This window comes from Natrix helvetica (assembly GCF_964273705.1).
Source record: "Natrix helvetica genome assembly, chromosome: 14".
NCBI classification, from domain to species: Eukaryota; Metazoa; Chordata; class Lepidosauria; order Squamata; family Natricidae; genus Natrix; species Natrix helvetica.
Window position 1 is genome coordinate 11,219,916 of NC_138564.1, and position 25,128 is coordinate 11,245,043.

At 48.8% G+C, this 25,128-nt stretch overlaps 1 protein-coding gene across 2 annotated transcripts; it reads left to right on the forward strand.

Annotated features, from left to right (window-relative positions):
- Window positions 1-1,035: 1,035 nt before the first annotated feature.
- On the forward strand, window positions 1,036-24,824 carry TBC1D10A (TBC1 domain family member 10A). 2 transcript variants are annotated; one of them, XM_081966472.1, is made up of 10 exons: window positions 1,036-1,433; window positions 13,047-13,146; window positions 14,273-14,380; window positions 15,715-15,821; window positions 17,623-17,737; window positions 18,978-19,043; window positions 19,799-19,988; window positions 21,922-22,076; window positions 22,775-22,869; window positions 23,988-24,824. In XM_081966472.1, exons 1-10 carry the CDS (start codon window positions 1,243-1,245, stop codon window positions 24,148-24,150), a joined length of 1,290 nt encoding a protein of 429 aa, XP_081822598.1. In that variant the 5' UTR covers window positions 1,036-1,242; the 3' UTR covers window positions 24,151-24,824. The 2 variants fall into 2 exon arrangements, with proteins under 2 accessions (XP_081822598.1, XP_081822597.1); XM_081966471.1 differs by having other exon boundaries at window positions 1,123-1,433; window positions 22,775-24,130.
- Window positions 24,825-25,128: the final 304 nt, after the last annotated feature.

The window sequence follows — 25,128 nt, forward strand, 5'->3', positions numbered from 1 at the left end:
ACACACTTCGTAGATTTGCCATAATCTGGAAGCTAGTGAGGTCATCATTATTAGTTGATGATTGAAGTTGGGTTTGGTTTTAGCCATAAATACTTTTCATTTCTTTCTTTTTATTGTGTATATTGGTTTGGCTTTAAGCGATATACACTGCCCAGAGTCCCATTTGGGAGATAGATTAATATTAACACAACTAAGAATTAGTTTTAGTTATAATCAACATCAATTGATATTGTAAAATAAATTGTAGGTAATAGAGTGTTCAATCCTGGCTTGTTTGTGGTTTAATGTGTTGTGTAAACAAGTGGTCTATTTTTTGCCTCATTAGATACAGTATTTCAGGGGTGTCCAAACTTGGGAACTTTTAAGACTTGTGGACTTCAACTTTCAGAATTCCCCAGCCAGCCATGCTGGCTGGGGAATTCTGAGAGTTGAAGTCCACAAGTCTTAAAAGTTCCCAAGTTTGGACACCCCTGCAATATTTAAACGAAAAAGAAACTCAGATATTACAGTATTCCTGCACTTTTTTCCAGAAATGTGCGCAGTTATATCGGAGTACACAAGGCAAGATTAATTACGAAAACCCTCTTTAATCTTGGTTTGTGAGGACATGGCTAATGAAATCTGCAGTCCAGTTACGTGGCTGGATTCCGATGACATCGGGGGGTTGAAAGCTCACCAACTACCATCTAGCCTAGTTCAGACTCTGCCGCTGGAGCCTTTTTGTTATCAATCATGATTAAGTCAACAAGTTGCATCAAGTTTTGCATGAAACAAGCGTCTCGTTAGAACCTGCAATTTGGCTGGCTGGCTTTGGCTCAGCCTGTAGGGTGAACGGGGAAAAGACGGCTTGCTAACCGAGATTCGTGGCTTGTTCGTGGTTTATTCAACAAGCCACGGTTAAGGCGAGGCTAGTTTGGCGCCCCCTGGAAGACTCGGACACTTTCTGCCAACTTTTGCGCAGTCCAGAATTTCCAGAGAGGGCGGGGCGGAGGAGAGAAGGCGCCATTGGCCAGCGGCCCCCGCCATTCAGCCACGGGGGCGGGCGCGAAGCGGCGGATTGGCAGCGCGGGCGACCTAAGGCGCGGCGGCGTCCGAGGCGCTCGGGCCAATGTCGGCGGCGGAGGGCGGGCGCGGCGGCGGCTCGTCCAATGGGCGCGCGAGGGCCCGCGGCGGCTGTGGCTGAGGGGGCGGCGAGGGCTCAGAGCCGCGGCTGGCGGCGGGGGAAGGCTGCGCGCCGACGGGATGGGCTCGCCGGAGCCCCGCGCCCCGCTGGCCGCCCAGGACGACGACGAGGCGGCCGAGGCCGAGCAGGAGGGAGGCGGCGAGCTGGACTCGCGGAGCTCGGCGGGCGACGCAGGCGGCGAGCGGCGCGTTGACAAGTTCGGCTTCCTGGTGGCCGACGGGCAGGACGCCGGGGACCTTCCGCAGGCGCCGTAAGTGGCCGGGCGCTCTGCCCATGGGCAGGGGCACTCTCGCCGTCAGCAGCAGGGCTGCTCTCTGGGGAGGGGAGGGTGGCGCTCTTGACATGGGCAGAGGCCCTCGGGGGCTGAATGGGCGCTCTTGACATGGGCAGAGGCCCTCGGGGGCTGAATGGGCGCTCTTGACATGGGCAGAGGCCCTCGGGGGCTGAATGGGCGCTCTTGACATGGGCAGAGGCCCTCGGGGGCTGAATGGGCGCTCTTGACATGGGCAGAGGCCCTCGGGGGCTGAATGGGCGCTCTTGACATGGGCAGAGGCCCTCGGGGGCTGAATGGGCGCTCTTGACATGGGCAGAGGCCCTCGGGGGCTGAATGGGCGCTCTTGACATGGGCAGAGGCCCTCGGGGGCTGAATGGGCGCTCTTGACATGGGCAGAGGCCCTCGGGGGCTGAATGGGCGCTCTTGACATGGGCAGAGGCCCTCGGGGGCTGAATGGGCGCTCTTGACATGGGCAGAGGCCCTCGGGGGCTGAATGGGCGCTCTTGACATGGGCAGAGGCCCTCGGGGGCTGAATGGGCTCTCTTGACATGGGCAGAGGCCCTCGGGGGCTGAATGGGCGCTCTTGACATGGGCAGAGGCCCTCGGGGGCTGAATGGGCGCTCTTGACATGGGCAGAGGCCCTCGGGGGCTGAATGGGCGCTCTTGACATGGGCAGAGGCCCTCGGGGGCTGAATGGGCGCTCTTGACATGGGCAGAGGCCCTCGGGGGCTGAATGGGCGCTCTTGACATGGGCAGAGGCCCTCGGGGGCTGAATGGGCTCTCTTGACATGGGCAGAGGCCCTCGGGGGCTGAATGGGCGCTCTTGACATGGGCAGAGGCCCTCGGGGGCTGAATGGGCGCTCTTGACATGGGCAGAGGCCCTCGGGGGCTGAATGGGCGCTCTTGACATGGGCAGAGGCCCTCGGGGGCTGAATGGGCGCTCTTGACATGGGCAGAGGCCCTCGGGGGCTGAATGGGCTCTCTTGACATGGGCAGAGGCCCTCGGGGGCTGAATGGGCGCTCTTGACATGGGCAGAGGCCCTCGGGGGCTGAATGGGCGCTCTTGACATGGGCAGAGGCCCTCGGGGGCTGAATGGGCGCTCTTGACATGGGCAGAGGCCCTCCGGGGCTGAATGGGCGCTCTTGACATGGGCAGAGGCCCTCGGGGGCTGAATGGGCACTAGTGACATGGGCAGAGGCCCTCGGGGGCTGAATGGGCGCTCTTGACATGGGCAGAGGCCCTCGGGGGCTGAATGGGCGCTCTTGACATGGGCTGAATGGGCGCTCTTGACATGGGCAGAGGCCCTCGGGGGCTGAATGGGTGCTCTTGACATGGGCAGAAGCGTTCTTGGGGACTGGAGGGGCACTCTGGCCATCAGGACTGCTCTTCCGTGAGTAGATTGAATGGCACTCTTGCCATGGGCAGGAGCACTCTCGCCATTGAGACTGCTCTTTGGGTAGGGTCGGGTGGCACTCTTGACATGGGCAGAGGCTCTCTTGACATGGGGAGAAGTCCTCTTGGGGACTGGAGGGGCACTATTTCCATGGACAGGGGCCCTCTCGCCATCAGCAGCAGGGCTGCTCTTTGGGGAGGGTTGAATGGCACTCTTGCCGTGGGCAGAAGTGCTCTTGCTTGGGAGGGAACGGAGAGGAGCTCTTGGTATGGCTTGGAGGGGGGGGACTCTTGGGTGGAGGGATAGTCTTGACATGGGCAGGGCCACTCTTGCTATCGAGCCTGCTCTTTGGGGAGTGTTGAATGGCACTCTTGCCATGGGCAGAGGCACTGTTGCTAGATTGAGAGAGGAGTGGGGAGGGGTTCCTGGCACAACCAGGGCTCTCATTAAAGGAAGGGGGGGTTCTTAGAGAGTCGAATGGGGGGGGGGCTCCTATATGGGCAGGGGCCCTCCTGTCGGAGAGAACATTATGCAAAAGTGCCAGGATGGAGAGGGCCCTCTTGCCATGGACTTTGGCCCCTTTTTCCAGACTCAGCCTGAGCCGCCTTCGCTGGCCTTGGGGGACGGCTCTCCCTTCCGTTGCCTAGCATCCTCTCTAACAAACTGGCTTTAAACCGTTGTGTAGTTTAGCACCAGGGCAGCTCCCAACTTCTGCCCCTTTAAGACGGGTGGACTACAACTCCCAGAATTCCCCAGCCAGCCAGTCACAAACCCACATGCTAGCCCTCGTATTCTGGGAGTTGAAGTCCACCAGTCTTAAAATGGCCAAGTTGGATACCCTTGGCTCTAGACATAGGGCGAAGGCACTCTTCACATGCTCAGGTGCATTCTCCGTTTCCAAGGCTTGTATCCCGTTCTTTATGAGCCCCAATTTAAAACTCTTTGCTACTTTCTGAAACCAAAAAAAGCAGGAAACTTCCGATTGCTTGATACTAAACTCAACAGGTTTCAGTGTGTTGTGCGAATGGGTGACTTCGGTAACCTGGTTATAAAAACAATAATATCTCGGCGGGACTATTAAACCTGCTTCTTTTAGCCATTCCAAAGTTTTTTTTATTTCTAACAGCAACTCCGCTAAGGTGAAATGCGGTACGTTAAAAAAACAACCTGAGATTTATTTTTTTACTTAAGGAACTGAAAAATAGAGAAGAAAAATAAACAAACAAAACACAGAAGAAAAAAAAACACAAAGTGAGTTTTCCAACGTAGCCTAGAAAGAAGAGTTTTCGGGTGGTCTCAACTGTGTCTTTTATGGGGAGGGAGAAAAGGATCCTATTGCTTAGCAAGGTTGTACGTGTGTGTGAGAGCAAATTAAACCTTGTGTGTGTTTTATTTGTGTGTTTGTTGGGAATTATGAGACAGAGCAAGTGGTTGAGTTTAACCACTTACTGATTTATGAAACATTTCGAGTACATTTTTTTGGGGGGGTCTCAATCTTTCAAGCTGTCATTTTCAGGCAGCGTATGGAAAAAGTGATGGAAAAAGTGAGCTTTATTTACTTGGCTTCTTTCCCAGCCTTTCCTTGTTCAAAAGAGCAGAGGGCTTACTCCTGAGTAAACCTTGCTTTAAGCTTGCTTTTAGTACCCATTCCTGGGCTGCCACCAAGTACGTTAAGAAAACTTGGAGAGGCATGCATGGGAAATGATTAATATTCCACTGGCATAGTAGGTTTTTGGTTTTTTTTTAAAAAAAAGATTAATCACACGACATGAACTAGGCATACCTGTTCTGTTGTGTGATTGTGCAAAAACAGTTGTGCATTCAGCTTTCTTTCCAGGCCTGTCTCTCTTTAAAATCGGCGCTCTGGTTTGCTAGGCTGGGCATATGGGGATGTAAATCCTTCAGGGCTTGTTGTTGGAATGGAGAATTAAGGAATTCAGCTGGTTTAGGAATGCTTTCCTTCTTAATAACAGAATAAGGTGATTTTTGTGTGTGTGTGTGTGCTCCCTGTCTGTTGTTATCCAAGATCTGGATGGCTTGTTCTCAGAGGGAAATTGAAGGTCCCAGCTGTTATCTGGCTGTGTGTTTTGTTCTTTTAAACCATGATTTAAATGACTAGAGAAAAGGCTTGATTTAAAGTGTGCCTGGCAGCCTCTTGTATGATCAGAGTTTGATTAAAGATGGTTTGCTTTCGGATTTATTCATTTATTTTCCTTTCCATCCCACCTGCTGGCAAGAGACAAAATCCAAGCCTTCAGTTAAATACCCTGGAAACAAACAAACAAATTAGCAAATGAATCACAGCATTTCCTTCTACTCTTCCAGTGCTGACAAGGCAACAGCTCAGCTGCAATTAAGAACTCAGGTTTAAAGGCTAAACAGCTTGTGGCTTGTTTTCGCTCAAAAAGTCCATAACCAGGACAGAGAGTGTCCGGTCTCCCCCCCCTCCCCCAAATACAGACAGCATTGACAACTTTTGTGAAGTGACAACAACACGGAAAAAAGTGACACTGTAATCGTTTTTCACGCAGCCGTTTCAGCGTCAGCATCTTCTTTTAACGACCCCATAATCCCTTTCCGGGGTAGAGCCCGGTCAGGTACTGAGGATTTAATAGCTGCCAGCTGATGTCAGGTTGGAAGCTGCAAACTGTAAGCTGATGCAATGAGGATGATGCATGTATCGCCTATTTAAGATTCTGATGAGGTCCATGCAAGTCATTTACCGTTTTAAGAGGTGTCTATATATAGGTGGCCATTAGAGGACGTTTCTCTCTCTCGTCCTGTATCTCATTTCTCTCCTTGTGTCCGTAGCTGAGTGGTGAGGGATTTATCTACCGTGTGTATGTCTGTATATATGTATATATAAACCACTATTAATTGTCTAAAGCAGTGTTTCTCAACCTTGGCAACTTTGGGCCAATTGGATGAAGTCACAAAGCCAGTTTATCCCTTTAACGGCTAATTATTTTTCCGTTTTTAAAGTTTGAAGCTCCAAAGACCACCTAATTCTCCCCCGCGCACTTGCTGGGTAGTTCAGCAATGCCTCTATTGCGCCCGAGATAAATTCAATATTCCTCCCGACCTTAATTGGTTGCGTTTGCATTCCTGTCCACCACGCAACATTTATCCCTTTCCTGTCTGCTGAAGAAGAAACCGGGTGCTGGGGGGGGGGGGGGGGCAGGCCAGCCGTTTACAGCTGCTGCTTCCCATCCCTAAACCGGAAGGGATCCCATTCCAGACGCTCGGAGATCTCCATTTGAAATACCACTTGGCTCCAGCGTGTGTTTTGTTTCCAGGAAAGACAGTGACAAAAGAGCAAAACAAGAGATTATAGGGACGAGCAGAGGCCATTGTGGCAAAGCTAAATGCATCCGGCTTGGAAGGCTGCCTGGATTTTGGGAGACCTTTTGACAGCTTGAACGTGAGACAGGATTAAGGAAGAGAAAGAGAGATGGGCAGCCTCGGGGATACGTACATGTTTTGGTCTTGCTGAGGGTGGGTGTCGGGGGGGAATGTTGTGGCCTGGCAGCAGATTCGGACAGTGAGGAGGTTGGGGAGGAAGATGGGCCAGTGCTGGAGTCTGGGGAAGGCTCTGAGGAGGGCTCTGTGTTGGAGGCAGAGAAGGGGCCAGGGCCATCCGACAGTTATCAGCTGCCTTCAGAGTCGGACAGCAGTGGGGCAGAAGAACAGCTGGAGCCTGTTCCCAATGTGTGCATGAACAGAATGAAGGGAACAGCTAAAGAACAGGGTCAACTGGGAGTAAGGCCACAGGTGGACGGTGAATGTCCCCTCCCAGAGGAAATAAAAGAGGAGCGACAGGGGAGTGGAGTTTGCAGGAGAACATTAGTTCGCTTCATTGGTTCATGACTCTCCGAGACTCCTTGCCAAGTTCTGCAGATCTCAGCCTGGCTGCTCTCCAAACCAGAGAAGGTCTGTGACTGTAAATCCTCCCTCGAAAGACTTTGCTGGATGAGAATGAGCAGAATTTACAGTCAATTAATAAAAGGGTTTTTTGTCGGGACAAGGAGTTTGCTTCAGGCTCTCGGGAAGCCTCGCTCAGAACAGGGAAGTCCAAGATACTTTTGTCGTTGTGGTGTTGGAGAAGAGGCTTAGGGCCACAACTGAGCCCAGAACGTCTGGTGGTTAAGGTGAAACATTTGTTAAGTGAGTTTTGTTCCATTTTGCGGCCTTGCAGGAACTGGGTATGTCTGGTTTAATGAAAAGAAGGACTAGGGATGACTGGATAGAAGTCGTCTTATATTAGAGGGGCTGCCCCAAAGAAGCGGGAGTCAAGCTATTCTCCAAAGCACCTCAAGGCAGGACAAGAAGCAATGAATGGAAATTAATCAAGGAGGGAAGCAAATTAGAACTAAGGAGAAACTTCCTAACCGTGAGGACAATTAACCAGTGGAGCAACCTGCCTCCAGAAGTTGTAAATGCCCCAACACTGGAGTTTTCAAGAAGAGCCTGGAAAGCCATTTGTCTGAAGGGGTGTAGGGTCTCCTTCTTGGGCAGGCGGTTGGACGGTTGCAGGAACTGGGACTTATCTAATGAAGATAAAGTCTAGAGGAGACATGATAGCAGTCTTCTAAGACGGAGTCAATCTATTCTCCAAAGCACCAGAAGGCAAGATAAGAAACAATAGATGGAAACTGGCCAAGGAAAGAAGCAACCTGGAATTAAGGAGAGATTTCCTAACCATTAACCAGTGGAACAGCTTGCCACCAGAAATTGTGGTGCTCCAACACTGGAGGTTTTCAAGAATTGATTCCTGCCAAAGCAAGGGGGTTGGACTAGAAGACCTCCAAGCTCCCTTTCAGCCCTAGGATTTTATGCAACTACTTATCCCCAGCCATCGATGTATCGTTTCGAACCCCCTTCTAAGACCTCGCTTTAAAGGGCGCCTCTAGCAAAACGGTTAGGAACTTATATTAATTCTTACTAGAAGCAGAACTGAGAAGAAGGAAACAAAACTCCATAACAGAAATCTGTCTCTTGCAAAGTTTCCCGGTCAAATAATTACTCATAAATGATTGTTTATAGTAGATGGTTTGGGACATCCCTCTTTAACTGGGCCTGGAGGCAGACAAGGCAGGAGAAAATTCACCTTACCGGGCACTTGCCATTTTAATTATTACCCTGGGATCTGTCCTTCCCACAAGCTTTGTCGGTGCTTGCATAGTTTTTCATGTAAATAATGTGTTGTGTTTTTTTAAATGGGATCTATCAGCAGCCTCTTTTCCTGTGTTCCATGTTGGCACACAGAACCTTTTAAGGGATTATGACGGTTGAGCCTTGGGACGGACGTGGCTGAGCAGAGGCTTAAAACTTTTAAGTCGGGACCCCCCCCCCCCCATCTGCCTCTTAACGTTAAAAGGGAAGAGGATCTGTGAATGGAATTGCGATTTAGTTGCAGGAAGATCCAGTACCTGTGATTGAATCCTCATAATCCTAGAGAAGAAGAGAGCTCCCATTTTTTTTTCAACGCTGAATTTTTTATGCCAAAGGGAAATAAATGTGACTTGGCGTCTTTATTTCTCTTCTTTTTAAAAAATAAAAAAATAAAACAAAGAATTTGCTATGTGGCTAGGTCAGCCGATCGCGAGAGACAGAACAAAGATTTAGTGTGTCAAACTTGAGTGCTGAAGTTTTGTCCCCGAGCCAATTCATAATAACCCGGCGGGCAAAAACCATTAACGTTTTAGATTAAGCCTTCAGGTCTGGGAATCTGCGCATGCTAGTTTGGCCTTAATCCTACAGTTGTGGCGTTGGCGCTCCCTTAATATTAAAACATAGAATGATAAGACTTGGGAGTCTATTGAAATAATGAAATCGGCAAATGCACAATGAAAGGCCAAGTCCCTTTGACATGCAGGCAGTTCTCAACTTACGGCCGCAATTGAGCCCCCCAAAATTATGTTGTTAAGTGAGGATATATACATTCCCAGTGTGCCCAGAGAGAGAGAGAGAAATATCTGCCTCTACCTAGGATCGAACCCACAGACTCCTGATTGTGAGGCGAGATCACCACCTCCAGGCCACTGCACCACTCCTGTTAAGTGAATCACTGCAGTTCTTAAATTAGTGACATGGTTGTTAAGCGGATACAGCTTCCCCATGGTCTTTGCTTATCAGAAGGTGAAGGAGCAGAATTCACAGTCAATTAATAAAAGGGCTTATTCCCCTTTCTCGAGACGAGGCTGTGTAGCTATGGGAGATCCCTTCTCCCCTTAAACAACCCCTGCAAAACCGGTACTGCAAAATCCCGACCTTGTTCGCCACTGGGGCACCGTGAAATGCGAGCCGTCCAAATGCCATCAGCCAAGGAGTTGCTTCTTGGCGGCTCTCCAAGTCCCAGGATCTCTTTTGTCTTGCTTCTATCCAGGGGTATCAGTTGATTTTTTTTTCTTTTTTTCTTTCAAAGCTAGGGTTTCATTGCCTTCGCGGCAATTTGGCAGGGATTTCCTCAAGAAAGCAACTTTATCTCCCCCTCTGCTTCCTTCCTGTAAGCAAATTTACCACCAAACGTATTTATTATGTATTCACCACGTATTGTGCTGTCCCACTCACACACACTCACACACGTAACGGTGTTTTTAAAAGGTAAAGGTTCCCCTCGCACATATGTGCTAGTTTAAGTGCTGTGGGAAGGAAGGAAGGAGGGAGGGAGGGAGGGAGGGAGGAAGGAAGGAAGGAAGGAAGGAAGGAAGGAAGGAAGGAAGGAAGGAAGGAAGGAAGGGCCAGGGTGGCGCAGTGGTTAGAGTGCAGTACTGCAGGCTACTTCTGCCGACTGCCAGGAATTCGATCCTGACCGGCTCAAGGTTGACTCAGCCTTCCATCCTTCTGAGGTGGGTAAAAGGAGGACCCAGATTGTTGGGGGCAAGAGGCTGACTCTGTAAGCCGCTTAGAGAGGGCTGGAAAGCACTGTGAAGCGGCATATAAGTCTACTTGTTATTGCCTTCCTTCCTTCCTTCCCCCCACACTCCCTCCCTTTTATCCTTCCTTCCTTCCTTCCTTCCTTCCTTCCTTCCTTCCTTCCTTCCTTCCTTCCTTCCTTCCTTCCTTCCTTCCTTCCTTCCTTCTTTCCTGGGGTTAGAATGCAGTATTGCAGGCTAACTCTGCCCACAGCCAAGAGTTCAATCCTGACCAGCTCAAGGTCGACTCATCCTTCCATCTTTCCGAGGTGGGTAAAATGAGGAGGCCCAGATTGTTGGGGGCAATAAGCTGACTCTGTAAACCACTTAGAGAGGGCTGTAAAAGCACCGTGAAGCGGTATATAAGTCTGAGTGCTATTGTTATTGTGCTTCAGTCAAACACCTCTTCGATGGCTGCTTGGAACCACTGACCAACTGTGGATGAATTTGGCTGTTTGCATGTTGGTGAATTACCTCCCCCAGAAACCGTCACTTTGGCCAGCGACTTGGCAGTCCCAACAACAAGGCTGCCATATTTTTTAGAGCTGGATCCTCACTCTTGTTTTTCTAAGCATCCTGTATCACTTCTCCATTTTGACTTCAGATGGCGTTGAGGTTTTGGGTGGGGCGAGGCGATGACTCAGACCTTGGGTGTCCGTTTTCCATCAGCAGGAATTCCCAGGAAGGATGATTCCACCAGCTGGGCAAAACCTACATCAGTGTTTCGAAAGCCCTAAAACTTCAAAACTGGCTCCCCAACCGGGCAAGGTTTGAGCCGGAGAAAACTCTCTTGTTTACCGCTCGAGTATCAGTTTCGATTTGTGCCGTAGCGTTTCCAGGAGCTCCCGAACTGGAAAACTTAAACCTCCTAATCCTGGCCGCGCCCCTTGATCAGAGCAGACCGAACGCAAACATCTGCGGAATGCATACCCCTGGCTGCCCCGCACTTATTTCGGTCTGGTTTGGCAGCATTCTTGGCTTTCAGATTTGCGTCTCCTTTTTTGGCAGTATTTGGGAAGCAAAAAAATAAATGAAATAATCGGAGCCCGGCTGGTGGTGTTTGAAGGGAACCTTTGCTGCGAGAGAGTTGTTGGCGTGTGAGACTTTTTCTTGACTTGAGTGTTTTCAAAACTTCTGCCACATATCCCGTTTCCCCGAAAATAAAGACCTCCCCGGATAATAATCCCAGTCGGGCTTTTGAGCACATGTGCTAAAATAAACCCTCTCCTGAAAATAAGCCCTGTGTTCCATTTTACGACCTATTTGTCCACGGTGCTTAAGCGAATCACTGCAGCTGTTAAGGGGAATCTGGCTTCTCCTCCATTGACTTCGCTGGTCAGAAGCCAGTGGGGATTAGCTTGCAAATGGCGATCGTGTGACCATGGGGATGCTCGCGACGGTCAATGTGCCTTCACATTTTCTCTCTCCGGCTTCTGAAAACATACCGTGTTTTCCCCGAAAATAAGACAGGGTCTCATTTTCTTTTGACCCCCGAAATAAGCGCTTGGCCTTATTTTCAGGGAGGTCTTATTATTTTTGAGGTGCAGGAGGCGGTGAGCATGGTCACCTCGTGGCTGCTGCTGTGTGGCAAGATTTTCAGGGTGAGCTTATTTTAGCGCATGTGCTCCCAAGCCCCGGTTGGGCTTATTATCCAGGGAGGTCTTATTTTCAGGGAAGCAGGATAGCTGCAAGGAGATTGCGTAGGAACGAGATGGGCTTAGTGGCCCTGGAATCCTCTTAGTCTGTCGGCCGGTGCTTTGCTCTTTTAATCTTGGGCCAGATAAGGTGGGCATGGGAAGCGTGCAAATCCCTTTTGCTGTATTAAAGGTCCTTATAAGAATATAGAGTATAATAACGGAGTTGGAAGGGACCTTGGAGGTCTTCTGGTCCAAAAGGTTTAGTCCCCTGATTAGGCAGGAAGCCCTCTACCTTTTCAGACAAATAGTTGTCGAATCTCTTCTTAAAAATTTCCAGTGTTGGAGCATTTCACAACTTCTGGAGGCAAATTGTTCCACTGATTAATTGTTCTCACTGTCAGGAAATGTCTCCTTAATTCCAGGTTGCTTCTCTCTTTGATTAGTTTCCACCCATTGCTTCTTGTCCTGCCCTCGGGTGCTTTGGAGAATAGCTTGACTCCCTCTTCTTTGGGGCAGCCCCTGAGATATTGGAACACTGCTATTGTGTTTCCCCTAGTCTTTCTTTTCATTAAACTAGACATACCCAGTTCCTGCAACCATTCTTTATATATTTTAGCTTCCAGTCCCCTCATCATCTTTGTTGCTCTTCTCTGCCCTCTTTCTAGAGTCTCAACATCTTTTTTAAAACTGTGGCGACTAAAATTGGATGCAGGATTCCAGGTGTGGCCTTCCCAAGGCCTTATAAAGTGGTATTAAGACTTCACGTGATCTTGATTCCGTCACTCTGTTAAACAGCCTAGAATTATGTTGGCTTTTTGGAGCAAATTGTTATTCCCTCCCCTGTGTTTTCTTCTTGTCTGCTTGCTCTGCATTTTAGATTTGTTTATATTGTCTGTTTGTTATTATATTATTTTCTTCGTTTTTGTTTTCCTCTTCTTTTTGATTCATTGTGTTTATGCAGTCACCCTGTCAAAGCAACATTAGACATCCTTAGATGATGGATGGATAGATGGATGGATGGATGGATATAGAGGGAGGGAAGAGGTAAGAAGGAAGGTAGGTAGGTAGGTAGGTAGATAGGTAGATGATAGATGGATGGATGGATATAGAGGGAGGGATGCTAAAATCAGCCCAATGCTCCTTCTGCGGCTTTGCCTTCACCTCATGGCGCGAAACCCACCCCCAGTGCATTTTGTGTCCTTGCATATGGGTGAACCTAGCCCGTTGCAACATCTTCAACAAGCTATGTGTTCACTATATCCTGGCTTAGCATAACAAAGGTGCAACATCTTCAACAAGCTAGCATTGTTTAATGACCCCATAACCCTTTATGGGGTGGAGTCTGGGCAACTGAATGGAGCTAGCAGAGTGTTTTACTGGCCGGATGCCCTTCCCTGTCGCCAGAGCGGAGTTTTGTTCAGTAGATATATTCTTATTGTACCCAGAGAGAGAAATATCTGCGTCTACCTAGGATCGAACCCACAGCCTCCGTATTGTAAGGCGAGAGCTCCACCTCTAGGCCGCCACACCACTCCCAAAATCTTCAACTAGCTATGTTTTAACTATATATCCTGGCTTAGTCTCTGCATTCTTAAGAGCGAGGCTCTCAGTGCGAGGCGTAACTTTTTGTCCATTCTGCCGCAGGCTGGAGGAGCTGCCGTTGGAGGTGTTGAGGCAGAGGGAATCGAAATGGCTGGATATGCTGAACAACTGGGACAAGTGGATGGCGAAAAAGCACAAAAAGGCAAGTCAATAACATCAAAGAGTTGCCCAACCACTGTGGCATCCTTTCTTCTCTCTCCTCTGGGTGCCCGAATGCTTCTCTGTCTCTTCATCCTTGCTCTATCTCATGGACTTTTACTCAGGGGCTAAGACGCTCAGCTTGTCGATCAGAAAGGTCGGCAGTTCAGCGGTTCGAATCCCTAGCACCACATAACAGAGTGAGCTCCCGTTACGTGTCCCAGCTTCCTAGCAGTTAAAAAGCAGTTAAAAAATGCAAGTAGACGAATAGGGACCCCCTTTGGTGGGAAGGGAACAGCGTTCCGTGCGCCTTGGGCATTGTCATGCCGGCCACACAACCACGGAGACGTCTTCGGACAGTGCTGGCTCTTCGGCTTTGAAATGGAGATGAGCACCGCCCCCTAGAGTCAAGAACAACTAGCACCTATGTGTGAGGGGAACCTTTATTTTAATCTTATTTTATATTAAAAACTAATCACAAAGCAAATTACCCTAGACTCTAGAAAGAGTGCAGAGAAGAGCAACAAAGAGGATGAGGGGACTGGAGGCTAAAACATATGAAGAACGGTTGCAGGAACTGGGGATGTCTAGTTTAATAGAAAGAAGGACTAGTGGAGACATGATAGCAGTCTTCCAATATCTCAGGGGCTGCCCCAAAGAAGAGGGAGTCAAGCTATTCTCCAAGGCACCTGAGGGCAGAACAAGAAGCAATGGGTGGAAACTAATCAAGGAGAGAAGCAACTTAGAACTGAGGAGAAATTTCCTGACAGTGAGGACAATTAATCCGTGGAACAGAAGTTGCCTCCAGAAGTTGTGAATGCCCCAACACTGGAAGTCTTTAAGATGTTGGATAGCTATTTGTCTGAAACGGTATAGGGTCTCCTGCCTAGGCAGGGGGTTGGACTAGAAGACCTCCAAGGTCCCTTCCAACTTGGCTATTATATTGCATTGCCAAAAAACAAATGAGAGAGTGAGTGAGTGAGTGAGTGAGTGAGAGAGAGAGAGAGAGAGAGAGAGAGAGGAAGAGAATTGGGAAAATGTGACACTGATTTGTTTTTACTTTTAAAAGTGTGTGCGTGTGTGCGTTTCAGCCGTGCCTCTCATCCGTGCCCCCTCCTCTCCTTTTTCAGATCCGTCTCAGGTGCCAGAAAGGAATACCCCCTTCTCTACGTGGCCGGGCGTGGCAGTACCTTTCGGGGGGCAAAGTCAAGCTGGAACAGAACGCTGGACGCTTTGATGTAAGACGCTTTGGCAAATGAAAAGAAGGAGGGGAGGGGGGGGAGCTTCGGCAGGTAGTCCTCGACTTACAACACTTCATTGAGTGACCGTTTGAAGTCGCGACGGCACTGGGAACAGGGACTCGGGATCGTTTCTCACACTTAACGACCGTTGCAGCATCCCCCCCAAGGGTCACGTGATCGAAATTCAGACGCTTGGCAACTGACTCGCATTTACGACGGTTGCAGTGTCTCGCGGTGGTGGGGGTGGTGGGGAGTTAGGCCTTTTTTCGACCTTCTGACAGGCAAAGTCAAGGGGGAGGCCAGGTGCACTCAGCAAGCGGGTTGCTAGCGTATTGGCTGCAGTGATTCGTTTATCAACCGAGGCAAGAAAAGTCATAAAACAGGGCAAAGCTCAGTTAAATGCCTCACTTAACAACAGAAATCTTGGCGCCAATTGTGATCGTAAGTCGAGGACCACCTGACAGTAAAAGTGTTCTAGTCTATTCTATTCTCTATTCTCTATTTATTCTATTCTCTTTTATTCTATTTATTCTATTCTCTTTCTATTCTATTATTCTATTATCTATTCTATTCTATTTTGTATCCTATTCTCTATTTATTCTATTTTACTATTCTATTCTCTTTCTATTCTATTCTGTTCTCTATTAATTCTATTCTATTATCTATTTATTCTATTCTATTTTGTATCCTATTCTCTATTTATTCCATTCTACTATTCTATTCTCTTTCTATTCTATTCTATTATCTATTCTATTCTATTATCTATTTATTCTATTATCTATTTATTCTATTCTATTTTGTAACCTATTCTCTATTTATTCCATTCTACTATTCTATTCTCTTTCTACTCTATTCTATTATCTATTCTATTCTATTATCTATTTATTCTATTATCTATTTATTCTATTCTATTTTGTATCCTATTCTCTATTTATTCCATTCTACTATTCTATTCTCTTTCTATTCTATTCTATTATCTATTCTATTCTATTATCTATTTATTCTATTATCTATTTATTCTATTCTATTTTGTAACCTATTCTCTATTTATTCCATTCTACTATTCTATTCTCTTTCTACTCTATTCTATTCTATTCATTTGTTCTGTTCCGTTCTGTATTTTCCCACCCTAAAATTGCAGGACTGTTTCACCTACGTTGTTGTTAACGTTGTCCTTCCCCTGCCTAAAGTTTGGATGCTCTGAAATCTCCTAATTCTTTCGTACTCTTATGGATGGCTGGTGGGCCTCCCAGAGTCGCTTGGTAGGGAGAAGGGAAGCCCCTACGTTTCCTAAACAGGCCAATAAAGCTCTCGTTCATTTGGGTTTGCAGGAGCTGGACCTGGCTGTGGGGGAGCCCAAATGGCTGGACGTGATTGAGCGCGATCTCCACCGCCAGTTTCCATTCCACGAAATGTTTGCTGCTCGAGGAGGCCACGGGTAAGTAGCTCTGCCCACCCCCCTGCCTTTCAGGTTCACACAGGGGGTCCTTTCCACTCTAGCATGGTGGCCTGTGGCCTCAGACCACAGGACTGTGGCTGGGCCTTCAACTTTCCTGACTGTGTAGCAGGCAGCTGTTAAAGCTGCAACTGAGTCAGGCATGGGGCAGCAAATATAGAGCTGCCTCCCTCCCTTCTCTTTCCTCCTCTCCTCCCCTCCCTTTCCTTCCTTCATTCCCCCTCCTTCCCATTCCTATCTCCTTCCTTCTCTCTTCCTTCCCTTCCCCTTCCTGTTTCCCCTCCCTCCCTCCCTCCCTCCTATCTCCTTCCTTTCCTTGTCCTTCCATTTCTCCTTCCCTCCCTCCCCCCTCCATTCCTACCCTCCCTCCTATCTCCTTCTTCTCTTCCTTCCCTTCCCCTTCCATTTCTTCTTCCCTCCCTCCCTCCCTCCCTCCTTCCTCTCTTCCTTCCCCTTCCGTTTTCCCTTCCCGTTTCCCCTTCCCTCCCTCCCTCCCTCCTATCTCCTTCCTTTCCTTCTCCTTCCATTTCCCGTTCATTCCCTCCCTCGATCTTGTCCTCTAACTCGGGGGCAATTCAGGACAGATGAAAAGGAGATGGTTTTGCCCAGCTTATAATCAAGGATTGGAAATGGCAAGGCAAGGACTTAGAAAGCAGCTTATGCAAATTCATAGCTGTTGAAACTGTCCGGTTGCTAATCTCCTTTTCATAACTGGAGGCACCGAGTCTTTTAATATCAGTTGTAGAAACCCAAGCGAAGGTGTGCAATTGTGTTGTTAGTGCGTTGGTTCCAATGGTTGCTTAAGAAAATTATATGGTTTTCTTCGTTTTTGTCTTCCTCTTCTTTTTGATTCATTGTGTTTATGCAGTCACCCTATCAAAGCAACCTTAGAAATCTTTAGATGATGGATGGATGGATGGATGGATGGATGTAGAGATAGGTAGGTAAATAAGATAGGTAGGTAGGTAGGTAGGTAGGTAGGTAGGTAGGTAGGTAGGAAGGAATGTATGCAGATAGATAGAGATGTAGGGAGGTATGTTCATAGGTAGGTAGGTAGGTAGGTAGGTAGGTAGGTAGATAGATAGATAGATGATAGATAGATAGATAGATAGATAGATAGATAGATAGATAGATAGATAGAAAGAGATAGGTAGGTAGGTAGATAGATATGGTAGAGATAGATAGATAGATAGATAGATGATAGATAGATAGATGATAGATAGATAGATAGATAGATAGATAGATAGATGATAGATAGATAGATAGATAGATAGATAGATAGATAGATAGATAGATAGATAGATAGATGATAGATAAAGAAAGAGAAAGAAAGACAGAAAGATACGGTAGAAAAATACGGTAAACACACGGATAAATAAACAGGGATGGAAACATGCATTCAGGCAAGTCCATTAAACTGTTGAACTGATGGGAAAGCGTTTTCCGTGGCGGAACATTTAATCCTGCAATTCCCCGATCGGATTCCGATGGACGGAACGTTCTTCTCAGCGAGCCTTTGTACAGCTCTGGTCAATGCCCCTTTTGTGAGAGGCGTCGTTGAGGCTTGACCTCATCCCAGGTTTTGCGGGTGGAACGGGCCTCGTTCCCTCAAAAGGCTGGACGTTTGCAGGGCCACTGAGGTCCGAAAAGTTGGGGGACCCCTGAAGTAAACTACAACCTCCCCGTCGGACAGTCTGAACTCAACTTGTAAATGGTTCTGTCTGATCTTCCTTCCTTTCCCTTCGATAATTTGCTTCCCCCCCCCCTTTCTTCCCCTCTACAGGCAACAAGATTTATTCCGGGTCCTGAAAGCCTACACTCTATATCGGCCGGAGGAAGGGTACTGCCAGGCCCAGGCGCCCATAGCTGCTGTGCTGCTGATGCATATGCCCGCCGAGGTGCGCTAGAATTCTTCTTACGGATGCTCCGTTCTGTGTCTTCTCCCTCTGGGCGTGGCCTTCCCTTTGCTCTTCCTCTGGGTCGCCTAGTCTGTACTAGTCTATATCGAGTCGTTATTCTCTCCCGCTGAGAGTCAAAATAGCCAGGACTGGATTTCCTGCTGTAAAAATAAAAGTTGGAGGAGTGGGTCTCCTGCTTGAGCAGGGGGGTTGGACTAGAAGACCTCCAAGGTTCCTTCCAGCTCTACTGTCCTGTCCCCTTCTCTTCTCTCCCCTTTCCTCTCCTCTTCTGCATTCTATTCTATTCCTGTCTTCCGTTCTTCTCTTTTCTCTCTTCTCTTCTGCATTCTTTCTATTCCTATTTTCTATTCTCCTCTTCTATTCTGCTTTCTATTTCTATTTTCTATTCTCCTCTTCTGCATTCTCTTCTGCTCCTATTTTCTATTCTCCTATTCTCTTATATTCTGCATTCTATTCCTATTTTCTATTTTCCTCTCCTCTTCTATTCTGCATTCTATTCCTATTTTCTGTTCTTCTCTTTTCTCTCTTCTCTTCTGCATTCTCTTCTGCATTCTGTTGTATTCCTATTTTCTATTCTCCTCTCCTCTTCGGCATTCTATTCTATTCCTATTTTCTATTCTCCTCTCCTCTTCTGCATTCTATTCTATTCCTATTCTCCTCTCCTCTCCTTTTCTATTCTGCATTCTATTCCTATTTTCTATTCTCCTCTTCTGCTCCTGTTTTCTATTCGCCTCTTCTATTCTGCATTCTATTCTGTTCCTATTTTCTATTCTCTTCTGTATTCTCTTCTGCATTCTATTCCTATTTTCTATTCTCCTCTCCTCTTCTATTCTCTTCTGCATTCTATTCCAATTTTCTATTCTCCTCTCCTCTTCTATTCTCTTCTGCATTCTATTCCTATTTTCTATTCTCCTCTCCTCTTCTATTCTCTTCTGCATTCTATTCCTATTTTCTATTCTCCTCTTCTCTTCTGCATTCTCTTCTGCTTTTATTTTCTATTCTCCTTGCCTCTACCCTACCCTATCCACAGTAGTCCTCAAAACCACAGCTAAGGCCAACATCTGCATTGCTAAGCGAAATTAGACTTAGCAGTTAGTTGAAGTCCACACATCTTCAAGTTGTCAAGTTTGAGAATCGCTCTCTTTCCTCTCCCTCAGGACAAACTCAATTATATTGGGCTAATAATATTTTCTTCTTCTCTCTCTCTCTCTTTCTCCAGCAAGCTTTCTGGTGTCTTGTGCAAATATGTGAAAAATACCTTCCTGGCTACTACAGCGAGAAGCTGGTGAGTGTTTCATTTAAACTGGGGGTGGGTGGTGTTCGGGTCTCCAATCATGGCAGCTTTTAGACTTGTGGACTTCAACTCCCAGAATTCCCCACCAACAAGTTCACAAGTCTTAAAGTTGCCAAGTTGGGAGACCCTTGCCTTAGACCCCGATGGAGGTCTGCTGGTTTCAGGAGAGCAAGGAAACAGTGCGGGAATGGGTTGTGTCAGGCCTGCCCCAACTTGGTCCCTTAGCAAAGGAAGACCCTCAATTCCATTTGTAGCGAAAGGCATGCTTTTACTAAAAGCCAGGCGGATTACAGTATAGCAAAGCCAGAACTGACGTTCGCGCGCCAAAATTGCCCGGTTAACTTTCCCCATCCAGTTCCTCTCCTCCCCTGGCCCTGTATTGTCCAATTATATTTGAGTAACCAATAAAGGAGAATATTTGTAGCACAGGGTTGAAATGAGGCCAACATCTGAGCTTGCTTGTTTTCTTGCGGACGTTTCATGACCCTAAGTAGGTAACATCATCAGGGCTAGTGCTATATTTGAGCAAAAACTGGTCTTGCTTTCTTCTCCCAGGTTTATGACCTTGAGGCTTTGCTTCTTCCCATCAACATTAGTTTCACTTTCCCCTCCGTTCCGGCTCCCTCTAGCGAATGTAGTTCACGGCAGATTGACAGCTGGCGAACGTGGGCCAGTGGCCAAGGCAGAGCCAGCCCTCCTGCTCAGCCTGATCCAAGATCTTCCCCCTCTTTTCTCCTTCCGTGCAGGAGGCCATCCAGCTGGACGGCGAGATCCTCTTCTCGCTGTTGCAGAGAGTCTCCCCACCGGCTTACAAGCATCTCAGCAAGCAGAAGATCGACCCCATCTTGTACATGACGGAGTGGTTCATGTGTGCCTTCTCCCGGACTCTGCCCTGGAGTTCCGTGCTGAGAGTCTGGGATATGTTCTTCTGCGAAGGTACTGGGGGTCTTTGTGGTGGGCGGGGGGGGGGGGGACGGGACGTGTTCCAGCCACACTTGGGAGATGCCTCTGGAGGAGGTTGCTTCTCGCCCTTCCGCACTGCAGTCATGACATCTGGAAGGCCATAATGAGACTTAATTGCTGTGGCCTGTTTGCTCCTCTTTTATTTCCTCTGGGAGGGGCCATTCATCGTCCACCTGTGGCCTCAAAGCCTTTCCAGGGAGGATTTACAGTCACAGACCTTCTCTGGCTTGGAGAGCTGCCAGGCCGATCTCTGCAGAACTTGGCAAGGAGCCTCGGAGGGTCATGAACCAATGAAGCGAACTCATGGTCTCCTGCAAACTCCACTCCCCTTTCGCTCCTCTTTTATTCCCTCTGGGAGGGGCCATTCATCCTCCACCTGTGGCCTTACTCCCAAGTCGACCCCTGTTCTTTAGCTCTTCCCTTCGTCTGGCAACTCTGCGCATGCGCACAATGGGAACAGGCTCCAGCTGTTCTTCTGCCCCACTGATGTCTGAAGGCAGCTGATAATTGGCATACGGCCCTGGCCCCCTCTCTGCCTCCGACGCAGAGCCCTCGTCCAAGCCGTCCCAGACTCCAGGACTGGCCCAGGTTCCTCCCCAACCTCCTCACTGTCCGAATCGGCTGCCAGCTCTGCTGGCCACTGGTGGGCCACAGCAGTCCTCTGGAATGCCCCACCTGTTGTCTCCAGGTGTCCCAGAGAGCCAAGGTGTCTCCTCTGCCAATCCTGACCTCATTTGCTGTCCTGGGTGCCCAGACAGATTCCAGTGGGGAGTGATTCTGCCCTTCTTCGTGGCAGGGCTGGGTTTTCCGGCCTCTGCCCTGTGGCTTTTCCCTCTGCCCAGCTGGTCACGCAGACGCATAATTCCCCTGCAAATCTAGGTCAGCAAAGCATTGAGGATGTTATCCAGTGCCAACTTCAGCAGGCAAGCAGGAAATTTTGGGGCAGCGGCAGTGCCCCCTGGTGGCTGGCGTTGTAGTTTCAGTTTTTAACAGAATAACAGAGATGGAAGGGACTTTGTAGGTCATCTAGTCCGACCCCAAGCCCAAGCAGGAAACCCTACACCCTTTCTGACCGATGGCAGTCCAGTCTCTTCTTGAAAGCCTCCAGGGATGAAGCTCCCACGACTTCCGAAGGCAAATTCTGTTCCATCGATTGATGTCAGAAAACTCCTCCTTATTTCCAGGTTGAATCTCTCCTTGTTCAGTTTCCATCCATTCTTCCTTGTCTGACCTTCGGGGGCTTTGGAGAATAATTTGACCAATCTCATCTCTGTGGCAGCCCCTCAAATATTGAAAGATGCTCTACTGTCTCCCCTGGTCCTTCTCTTCCCTAGACTAACCTTGCCCAGTTCCCGCAACCGTTCATCATATGTTTTGGCCTCCAGTCTCCTCATCATCTTTGACCTTGGAGGTCTTCTAGCCCAACCCCCCCCCCCTGCCATGCCAGACAAGTGGCAGTTCACTTTCTTCTTGAAAACCTCCAGTGATGGAGCGCCCACAACTTCTGGTGGCAAGTTGTTCCACTGGTGAATGTTAAGACGTTTCTCCTTAATTCCCGGTTGCTTCTCTCCTTGACTAATTTTCATCCATTGCTGCTTCTCCTGCCTTCCTGGGTGCTTTGGAGAATAGCTTGACCCCCCCGCTCTTCTTTTGAGCCTTCAATTTTGATGGCAACCGTCCTAAGTACATGCCAGTTGCCAAGCCGTCTGAATTTTGATCGCGTGTCTATGGCGGATGCTGCAACGGACATAAGTGTGAAAAAAACAGTCCCAGGTTTCTCTCTTTTTTTTTTTCAGAGCGCATTGTAACTTTGGTCACTAAATAAAGCTATTGTCGGTCGAGGACTATCTGCAAAGGGGTTGGATTTAAACGTTATTGCCTTCCAATTCTCGTCCTCCTCTCACAGGTGTCAAGATTATCTTCCGGGTGGGCCTTGTCCTCCTGAAATACACCTTGGGTTCCTCAGAGAAGTTGAGATCCTGCCAAGGGCAGTACGAGACGATGGAGCAGCTGAGAGCCCTGAACCCCAAAATCATGCAAGAGGCTTTCCTTGTGCAAGAGGTAAAACCGGTTCAGCCGGATGCCACTCTCACCTTCTGTTATAGTAGACGTTGGGTGCAAAAACCCAGGAGTCAGGATAGGGTGTGTGTGTGTGTGTATGTATGTATATATGTGTGTGTGTGTGTGTTGCATTTTTGCTGATAAATAAACGAAGGGAGACTAGTATAGATCTATTTCAAGCTATTTAGCTCTCATCAGCTAGCCATACCCTTTGGGATTCGAACTTGGGTTGTTTTTACATATTAGGCAGTTGTATTAACCTCTAAGCCACAAGCTCTCCTCCCTTGTCAGCTGAGCCAAGGAAATGATTAAGTGTAATATCAAAGCACCTTGTATGCCCAAATATGGGAGGGAGCATACTGCTTCCCTTTGGCATTGATTGATTGATTAGCCTATAGCTGGCTGGGGGATTCTGGGAGTTGAAGTCCATAGGACTTCAAGTCGCCAAGATTGAGAAACACTCCTCTAGAGTCTCCTGCTGGAGCAGGGGGTTGGACTAGAAGACCTCCAAGGTCCCTTCCGGCCTTAGGATTCTCTGATTCTACATCCTTAGAAGAATAGGGAATGGGACAAGTTTTGGGAGGCCGAGGGAAGCTTGGGGTGGATGAGTTATTTACATGCTGGCGTCAGTGCTTCCGGGGTCTGTCCACGTTTGGGGAACCCACCTGGATGCCCACCTCTTCTTTTGCTCCTCCAAGGTCATAGAGTTGCCAGTGACAGAGCGCCACATCGAGCGGGAACACCTGATCCAGCTGAAGAAGTGGAAGGAGACCCACGGAGAGCTGCAATGCAAGTCCCCTCCCCGCTTCCACGGCGCCAAGGCCATCAGGGACTCTGAGCCGTACCCCCACAGAGCCCTGGAGCCCTCTCCTTCCATCATCCTGCCCCCCGGGGCCACCCTCTCCCCCAAGGGCCGCAAGAGCAAGTCGCGGAAGGGCGCCCCCAAAGGGCCGGTAACCGCCGGCCACCAAGCCAACGGCCCTCTCCCGGAAGAAAACGGATCTTTGCTGGAGTCCAACTCTTCCCTTCTCCATCGGTCCAAGGAGAGCCTTAGTTCCCAGGAGAGCGAGGACACCTACCTGTAGGGGTGGGGATTGCACTTTCTAGATATCACACACACACACCCCTCCCTTCTCCCAGGCCACCGAAGACCCGACTGTCCCAGGGAGACTCCCTTGATAGGAAAAGGGCAGCTGGTTTTGTAAGGAGGGGGAGAGCGATTTGTCGGAGGGTAGGCAGATAAGTATTAGGCCTTCCAATGGCCGAAGGAAGGAATCCTGTATGACTTTGGCACCCCTGCTTGGAGTGTCTCTGCTGCCCCCTGCTCTGGTGGGGGGAGACATTCTCGAGGCCTGGGAACCACTGAGGTGCCCCCCTCCCTTTGCTTCAGGGGAAAAAGTTAGATTGGCCAGAATCACACAGGTATAGAAACATAGGAAAGGGAGGGGGCTACCTATATTCTGATAGGAATAAATGGGGGCCGTCCCTTTAACTCTGACCCTGCCCTCCTCTTCCTCGGTGGGATGAAGGGCAAAAAGCTCCTTGATTCCTCTCCCTGGAGGGACTCTGTCCCACTTTCTCTGCGTCCAATTGCCCTTCGCCCTCGACTCTTAACATTCCACCCTCGATCCACCCGCGAGCGGAGAAGCTGCGGGGCTTCTCTCTCAGACGCTACTACCTCTCGGCCCCTCTCTGTCGACTTCCGAAAACCTACCGCCGGCTCTTGTCACAACCAAGCCCAAGTGATGGGAGCTGTAGTCCCATCTGGAGCTTCACCCAGCAACAAGGTTCTCCAGACAGGACCGTCACCGTGGCGCCCCGATTATGGGGGGAGCTCTAAGTTGAGCGGATGGTGTTAGGCGGGTGTTAGACCCTAACTCCCTGCCTCGTTCTGTCTCGTTGCGCAGGAAGAATGTTGACTTGGCGGCCCTGTTTGTTCTTCGGCTCACCCGCGCGGCCCACCGCGACAGCCATTTCTGCTCGCAGAGACGGCATATCCAAGACACGAATGCTTCTCTCCTCGGGGCCGATGCTCAAAGTCAGCCCGCTAAAAGGAAATGCTTTACCGCTTTAGCCTCGCCGTCTCGTTTTGTGTGACCAAATCCCTCATATGCTGTACGGACCAGAAATGCTGATTTCCTCCACCCCCCCGCCCCCGCCGCTCCCTGTCCCCCCGGTTCTGGACCAGAAGGAGCGCTGGCCGAAAATTCCGATATTTGTACACGATTTTTTTGCAAGCGGTTTCAGATGCCCGTCCTCTCCTCTCGCATTGCAGCGCTGTGGTTTTTCTCTTTTTAAAAAGCACTCCGTTTTCCAGGACACTAAAAAATCCCCCTTGATTATGATTATTATTTTTTCTCCCACCTGTCTTTCGCCCAAATGGCAACAAACGTGGGTGGTCTCTCGTTTTGTTGTGGGCAACTTTCCCCCAGCTAAAACTGAGTTGCTCAGAGTGGCCGAAACCTCTGGCTCCCTCCCTCCGTGATGCTAAGGCCCCCTCCCTAAAACGACGGATTCAGACGTGGAAAATGCTAACGTCTAAGGGTGGTTGTTTTTTAGCCTGTCGTTAGCCATCTGGCTTCCGTCGTCCTGTATTTCCCCAGCACACAAAGACGTTAATTTTTGCAGGAAGCAAAATTTGGGGTGACGGGAGCTTCCGAGGTTTATTAAGGAGGTGCAGGAAGACCCTCCCCCAATTGCTCCCTCCCCTTTTGTGGCATAAACTTGCTTAGTTGGAGGAGGCGCCAAGGAACACTTAAAAAATAAAAATAAATAAATTCTTGGGGTAAACCAAAATGTATATTTGGGGGAGAGCGCGGAACAGAGAGGGCTACACTCTGCTTCCTTCTCCCGCACCAGATGACGGCTGATTGGGTGGGATTCATATATGTGGATTATTATTATTTTTTAAAATCTATTGCTGGAACTGTTTTGTACAAGAGGCGAAATAAAACCGGAATTATGTAAATCTCGTGTGCGATTTGACTGGGATGCCGAGGAGGGGAAAGGGGTGTCGATTTTGGGGAGACCCAAATGAGGAAGGATCCGATGG